At 36.5% G+C, this 8,686-nt stretch overlaps 1 protein-coding gene across 1 annotated transcript; it reads right to left on the reverse strand.

Annotated features, from left to right (window-relative positions):
• Nucleotides 1–528: 528 nt before the first annotated feature.
• Nucleotides 529–6,924, reverse strand: TDRD15 (tudor domain containing 15). The gene has a single exon (XM_077811539.1). The coding sequence runs from the start codon at nucleotides 6,922–6,924 to the stop codon at nucleotides 529–531; it is 6,396 nt and encodes a 2,131-aa protein (XP_077667665.1).
• Between the last annotated feature and the right edge of the window lie 1,762 nt (nucleotides 6,925–8,686).

The raw sequence follows: 8,686 nt of genomic DNA on the forward strand, positions 1-8,686 counted from the left end.
ATTTCCCCCCACACACACACACTCCCAGGCATAAGGGCCAGGCAAAATTCTGGTCCCTATTTTGAGTAGGCAGAACCCCATAGCATGGTGTAAATCCATTCTGCCCCCAACTCAAGCTTCTCCCTAAATGGCACCATCTAGTTCTGAAGACCTTATCCCAGGCCAGGAGAAGTCAATGGACGTCTTTCCATTGAGTTTAATGTGTTGGTTCAGGCCCATATTTACTGATCCTTTTTCTAGAAATAAGGTACTAGGCACTAAAATTAGGTTCCTTTCCTTCATTAGAAAAATACTTTGGTGTCATGTCTTCCTGGATATCTAAAAACAGAAATTAAGGCCACAATTTGCATTGGAATCAAAGGGAAGTAAAACCTATTTGAAATCAGAATGAGGCCTGAAAGCTTTATAATGTAAATAAATGTAATTCTTGCAAACATATATTACAGAGCTGAGGTAAAAGTTCAATCTATACTACTGTCCTGAAAAAAAGTACTTTTAACATGAAGCTTACTTACTATTCAAATATTATTATTTTGATGCCACCTCTTTACTAATCTTCATTTCCCTCATTCTGGTGTTCATGTCAGCAGAGTCACGTGTCTCATTCATTGCTTCTGGAGACAGATTTTCAGTAAGACTTTCTGTTGAAATGGTGTTACATTTCTTATCATCCAAAAATTGCATAAATAATTTGTCACACTTAAGTTCATCTTTTGCAATATTTTTGCCATTACTATATGAACTTGGTTTCTTCCTGGGTCGTTTTCTAGAATGTGGTTTAATGGTAGATTTAATTCTTGAAAGCGTACCACAGGCATTTCTATGTTGCAGATCTGGTGTTTGCTGCTGTGCATTCTGTTTTTCACCTGGCAAAAAACTGCTTTCAGTACAGCTATGTTTTGGTTCAGAAATCTGCAGAAAATATGATTGTTGTGCTTCACCTTGAAGTTGTGAACATGGTTCAGTTGGTTTTGTATGGTCAATTCCAACAAGGCAGCATGTACTTTTACAGTAGACAGCATGACCGGCTGCAACCAAGGTATCTGCTAGATTACTCTGCTCACAAAAAACATCCACCTCTAGTTTCATTCCAGAACCATAGTGCTTAAACTGGAAAATCAGGCCTTGTTTACATAGCAATTCCTGAAACAAGAGCTTAGCTTCATCACTCCAGTGTTCCCCTTTAGCAGGAATCACACCAGATAAGGAGCAAGAATAAGATAACCGTGGTAAACAAATAAGTTGTTCTGGAACAACTTTCAGTTTATCGATATCTGAGTAGGGAATATATGCAGAAAAGCCATAATCAATAAACATAAGAACAACAGACTGATCTGAAACTTCTATAACTTCTACCCTGTTCCACTGTGCTTCCAACCCAAACTTGATCAAACAACTTGCACCAGGAGTCACAAGGTCCCGTGGCAAAGTTGGCAAATTGCCTGGAAGGTCAGAAAGTAGCATAAACAAGGTTTTCATAGTGTCAAATAAGTCTTCTAATTGAATGCAGAAGTTTGAAGGATCAGTAACTGTAGTTGCAAATCCAGGGTATTGATTACCACTTTGGAGTAGTGCCCATGTAACTGAATTTATTCTAAAAGAGAGTACAGATGTCTTAGAAGCCACATTATTTGCACTTTCTGTACAATTAGCTTTGCTGATCTTGCCTTGCCCAGAGATCTGATTCAAATATTCCAAAAGTAGAATCCCATCTACTAAGATATCTACTTCCCATATACAAGAAGATTTCAAGTATCTCAAAAACAGAAGCTTTATTTCATGATGTGCAATTTTATTTACCACACAGTCACATGACATTTTACCTGAATTTTGAATCCAAATCCATTTACATGATATGGCTTGTTTAGGAATACACTTGATCTCATTACTGAGTACTTTTGTATTACGCAAGAATACCATTTCATGTCTACCACGATCCATGAAGAAAACTAACATTTTCTCCTCACTAACAAGCTTCATCACTTCTGATCGGTACCACTTCAAGGTGTTTTTAGATTTTGTCAAGCATTCCAATCCTTCTTGAATATTTTCTACTGCAATCAAACGGTTTCTCTTTGCTTCTCTGGCAACCATTACATTTAAATCCGAAAATGTTTGCACATTTCTCATTAATTTTACATGGAAATTTCCACATTTTGAAATATGTATTATTTCTGCCATTTCTAGCTGTCCAGGATATAGATCTTGGTCAGATATTTTAGAGAGAATTTCAGAGGTGTTTCTAGTCTCAACAGCCTCATATTTATTATGACCTCTAGAGTTCTTCCTTAGTTCTTCATCTTCAGCATCTGCATTTGTGACTGGAATGTCTTGTTCTGTATTAGTTTCCATATTTAGCATTGGTGTGTTCTGTAATTCTGAGCTGTCATGTCTCTGCATTAACTCATTAACCACAGACTTTCCATCACAAATTATATCTACCTCCCACTGTTGTTCATGTTGTTGCAAAAATACACAAGTGATTTGTTTATTATTTACTTTTCTGGAAAAGTAGAACATAACATTGCTGCTCCAGCTTCCATCGGGAAGAGTACTTTTTACTCTACTAAGGAAACAATGGATACTGAACCTTGGCAAAGTTAAGAACTTTTCTTGAATTTTGTAGATTTTTGATGGACTCACAACTGCTGTATTACCATAGTCAATGAATTCTACCTCATAGGATTTTCCTGAGCTAACTGTTTTAATAACTGCTCTATATAAGAAACAATCAATTACATATTCTGCTAAAACAAGATCCCCTGCCACAAGTTCATTCAGGTAATTTTCATGGTCTACATTTATTTTTCCTTTATTTAGTTCTTCTGCAAGTTGAATGATTATGTTTTCATCCTCTGCAAGCTGAATATGGAAACTAGATGGGCTATTTATATTAGAAATGTACCCTGCTAACTGAGAATTCAGCTCAATGTTACGTGGAGGAAGATTGATATATTTGGGTCTATTTACCATACCTTCTTGTTGTCCTGTATAATTTCGTTTGTTGGTGCAAGATTCAGTCGTAATATTTGCAGGTATTTCCTGCAAACTGAAAACAGACCAAAGTAGAGATTCAGGAGTAAATATTCCATCTGCATTTTTCTCTTTGTGTTCCAAAGATATATTCACAACATTTTTACAAACTGGCTTTTTATTGCCATGGAATGTTGGTAGTATAAAGGACATATTGTACAATTTTTGTGGAACAAGCACCATTTGTTCTTTATCTTCAAAATCCTCTTGAACACCAGTCTGAGAAGATATATCATGTACTTCAGTTTTTATTTCAGTTTTCAAGGCAATTCTCTCAATATTTTTATCTTTTGTTTTATTACCTTCATCAGGTTTTACTTTGTGTACCTCCTTACTATTTTCGACAGACTGCTCTGACCAACTTTTCACATGCTCCAATTCCTCTGTGTATTTTTTCCCATTCTCAGACAATAATTGTAGAATTTTGTGATTTATCTGGATATGTCCATCATACAGCTCCACACCAATCTGGCCATCTGACTCTCTGGATACTACTACTGCCTTCAATGGCTTACCCATGAAATTCTCCTCAAACCATCTATTGACTTCTACTGGAATTTCTCTCGCCCTAAGATCTGACAGATAACATTTAATGGCTTGCATGGGTGTCAATAGTAAATCTGTGGCATGATCTGGAATAGGCATTAGTTTGTCTCTCACTACCATCTGTTTATTCCCAAAGTCCACAAAATAGGCTAATAAATAGGATGATGATCCCACAGATGATGCCAAAGCTCTGTAAAAGAGACCATCTTCAAAATATTTGGCTATGCATAATCGTATTTTGCTCGGGTCATATTCTGAACTGTTTGGTATGTTACTAATCTCTGCAATCTTCTTCATTAATTTGTCTACAATTTCAGAGTTACGATTAAGCTGGCAATAAAATTTTGCAGGGCTATATATATGTGTTATATATACCTCCTCTTCACTTCCAATTTTTATATTAAAAGATGAATAGCAAAAACTATACAGAAAAACTGATGGTTTAAGTGCTTTTGTGAATCCAAAAAATTGGGACTGGCCGTGGCCATGCTCTATGAGAAACTGCTGTGCACCAATAAATGGAGTCTGTAAATCAACTAAGTTACACAAGCAATTAGGCCTTATGAAAATTAGAGCATAAATGACACAAGTCAATAGCCCACTGTAAGCAGAAACGAAGTTTCCAAAATCCTTACATGCCTCTTTAGTCCAAATGAATGGGTAAAATTGTGGGGGTTCATTTATATTCTTAAGACTACATGTAAAAGCTTGATTTTCCAAAGTTAAAAAATCTGGAAGAATAGCTTGAAGATCCTTAAGTAAAACTCTTTCCTGATTACCATAGTCTACAAATATCACATCAACTTCATTTCTGGATACTTGTTTCAGAAAAGATGCTCTGTACCATTTCCCATCCTTGGAGTGTTTTGCAACACAGGCAATCTGTCCAGTTTTATAGGGATTGCTATGCACTTCATAATAACTCTGAATTTGCTCCATTAAATTCATTAGTTCTGGTAATTTGCTTTGCAACTGACAAAAAAAATGGGATGGAGAAATAATATGAGAACATATGACATCAAGAACTGCTCCTGGTTTAAACATTAACTCTTTATAAGAGCCGATAGGGTCACTTCTCCCAGATATTATACAATGCTTTTTGGAAAGAGTACTTTCCCAACTTGGAAAAGATTCAAGAGACTCTCTTGCCACAGAAAAACTGGTTAATAACCGTTTGTTTTGACAGATATTTCTAGTTGCTGATACTTTACTTTTAGGTATGACATACGTACCTGGTGTATTTATATATTTTTTCTTTTTGTTTTTTGAATTTAGGCATTTAGAATTTTTCACAAAGTTAAAAAGAGAATCCGGTTTCACTTCCCAGTACTCAGCATATCCAGCCTGAACCATAAGCGTGACAACATCCATTTGTTCCAAGCCATTCATAAATTGGGCATTAACAATGTACTTGTCATTTTGCTTTGCAATGACATAAAGCAAGAGCTGTCTGTCAAATACAACCTGTTTAAAGAAATCAGTTTCTTTTTTAACCCATACATCCTCAATGGGAAATGCATGAGCAAGTGCACAATGCATGGCAAGTGCTGGTAATTTACAAAACTCTGGAAGCAAAGTTTTCACATCATGAACAGGTACGGTATCTGTATTTCCAAAATCCAAAAAATAAACATTAATGTTTACACCTTCCACTTCAGTGATAAGTCCCCGATAGTACACCATATCTTTCCTATACCGGGCACAGCAAGGTAACCCAGGCTTTGGGTTTTCAACAATCTTATCATAAACTCCATATCTATTATACACATCTGCAATATTTTTCATCAAAGTCTGAAACTCATTGTTATAGTCATTAGTTTGAACCCAGAAGTTTGATGGATTCAACACATATTCGACAAAAGCAACATGAAGAGAATCTATTTTCATTTCTACGGTTTTGCAATAGATTGATAAAGAAGGGTCCTTTTCAATTAAGCAGTTTCCCACTTGCTCTGTGTTTCCAATCAAACTCTCAACTGAAACACAGATCTCTTCATAAGCTTTGACGTCTCCAAGTATATTAGTGATATTTGTACTAGAAACTAGGGAACATGCTTGAACTACCTCATTCACCTGTGGTGGATATTTAGCATTAACTTCAGATTCTTCACTATGTAACGTAACATAATACAAACATTCATTGGCATTGAACAAATCAATGCTGGCATACACAGCAGTCTGTCCTAACAAGGCCTGTCTAAATTCTTTCAGTTGAGAATTTCTTTTTACAGCTGCACTCTGATCACTGAAACATGACAGTGCACACTGAAATGAAATCATTGGTAAGGAAGTGAATACTGGTTGAAGTTTCAGAACATGATTGGAAGGCACAGCTTCACTGTTGCCAAAATCCATGAACCAGACCTTTACTTGGTCATCAGAGAGGAGCTGCTGTATCACTCCTCGGTGCCACTGTCCTTTTTGTCTTTTTGCAGCACAGAGAGCTCCAAAACTATCACAATTTGGAACATTTTCCCTACTGACAGCTTCATAATGCAAAGTCATTGTTGTTGTCAAGTCTTCTAGCCCTTTCTGCCATTTTAGCATCTGACAATAAAATTTGCTTGGACTGATTGCAACAGTTATTTTTACCTTCTCTATACTGCCAACAGATAAAGAAGGCAGGAATCTATCCAGAATTGGCTGAAACTCTGGTAGATTTTCTGCATTGCTGAAAGAGGATGACTCTGGCCTTGTGTATTTCTGTTGCAGCAAATCTGGCATTTGTTTGCAAAGGAGCTCTTGGGGTAATTCCTTTAACATTTCTACAATAAGACGAAACGAATCTCCATCAACAAGTTTTCCTAACTGCAGTTCAAGAACATCGCTAGTGACTTTCGGTACTTCCAGGAGAAACAACTGGTATGGTAAAATAGCTTGCACATGACCTTTAATCTGTAATCCTATTAGAGAAGAAAAATAATTTAGAGCTTTTGGACCCCATTTTTTCCCTATTGGAAGTATGTTTGCAAAAACACCACACACCATCTTTGGAGGCAGTTGGAACAATTCACCACATGCAGAAGCAACATTTATTTCGTTAACTATTAGCACTTTCCCAATGTCTATGAGAAACACTTCATAGATTTCTTCTCTTTTTTCCAGCACTCTTCCTCTGTGCCATTCTCCATTTATGTCCTCCACCAAACAAAACTCGCCAATGCCAATACCGTCCTTTACTTTCGATATATGCTGTATTTCCTTTTGCAATATGTGGTAATCAAAGTCGTATTCTGTCTTGTATTTCCCCTGAAATGTCACAAGCACTTCCTTTGGATGGCACTCTATGTGAGTTACCTTCAGATCCATGTCTAAAAATTTTGGTGATGGAGACAAAGAATCCATTGTCTACAAAATAAAAATAAGATCAGTTTTGATAATCATCCGGATTTCAATTCAATTTTTTTACATTAACCATATTTAATTTCTTAAAGCAATTTGTATTCAGTATATTTTTAACAGTGCATTTTGCACAAAATAAATAAAAACATTAAATAAATGTTTACTGATTTTAATTCTAATTTTTCTATTTCTCGAGGTACATTTGGCACAATTCTCCCTCAGATGTTGTCTGCATGTGTTCTTCATAGACAAACAGTGTGTCCTGGGCTTACTATTGTGCTTTCTGACTGGCTTTATCACCTTACATGGAGCAATCCAAAGTGATCCTCAAAGAGACAAAAATCCCTCATCTCTATTCATTTTATAATAGACACATCTGCAAAACAAGAACATAGGAGGCTCAGTATTTCTCCACAAAACAAGAAGTGGAAGTGACATTTCTCTGTCATTCATGTTATTTCTGCTAATTCTACAACTGGACTGCCTTTCACACTGCAGATAGTCTGCAGACATTCCAGGGCTTTCACAGTGGGACTCAAGAGCTGAACCCCACACACCTGACAGCTCATCTGAAGGTTTGACTCTGTTGAGAAGACAAATCACAAAGATTCAGTGCTCTGTTTTAACAACTTTTTTGTTATTTACACTGAAGTATGCTCCTCCACTTCTTGCTATTAGTTTTATTTGAGGATTTTTATTTCCTCAAGACACGCGCATTTCTCTCCCCCAACTCCTTCCTCCTCCTCCTTCAGGAGGATCAATCTGTGGTCCTGTGTAGTACTGTTTACCTCTTTTGATGGAATTACAACTTTTAGTATAGCTGCAGATGTGTTATTCTTTATAATGTACTTCCCATGTCTTTTTGGAGAAATAATTGGAAGTCACAGTTCTACCAAAGAAAAAAAAGTTTTATGTTAATTATATGCTGAATACCTCTTTTACTGTACTTACTTGTAGCATTCCATAACATAACAGTAGATTTTATTAAAAAAGTAAATATTTTCACATCACTTTTTAAACAAAATGCCCTGACCCACATTTAACCAAGTCTCCAAGGTTCAGATTGACTAGAGCTTTATTCAAATTTATTGCTACTGATCTGACTTCACATTCTTTAAATCAATATCATGCCCCTGCAGTTTCACACCACCACCACACATGCCTATATACTAAATATGATAATCCAGTTAATAATTAACAATAGTCAGATTGTCAAACACATTTGCCCACTGTCCTAGAGCAAGCTGGTAGGAATCAATCCCTGTCAAGCAGAGGCTTAGTTTCTCAGAAACTAAGCTTTACATTTTAAAAAAATATGTATTCCTAGCTCTTATGGAGGAAGGTAACATAAGAACACAAGAATGCCCATACCAGTGATTTATCTGGTCCAGTATCCTGTCTGCTGACAGTGACCAGGGCCAGATACTTGAGAAGGCACGAACAGAACAGGGCAATTATTGAGTGATCAATCCTCTGTCATCCAGTCCCAGCTTTTGAGGTTTAGGGACACCTGAGCATGGGGTTGCAACCCAGACCATCCTGACTGAAGCCATTAATGGACTTATCTTCCATGAATTTATCTAATTCTTTTTTGAACCCAGTTAGACATTTCTGGCTTTCACACCATCCCCTGGCAATGAGTTCCACAGGTGGACTGTGAATTGTGTACACCATAGATTTTTATAATGGCATTATGATATTTTTTGTCTTAGCTATCCCTTCTCTAATATCACTTCTCTAACGTTCTGCTAGCTTTTTTGACTGC

The sequence above is a fragment of the Eretmochelys imbricata genome, chromosome 3 (genome assembly GCF_965152235.1).
Source record: "Eretmochelys imbricata isolate rEreImb1 chromosome 3, rEreImb1.hap1, whole genome shotgun sequence".
Lineage (NCBI taxonomy): Eukaryota > Metazoa > Chordata > Testudines > Cheloniidae > Eretmochelys > Eretmochelys imbricata.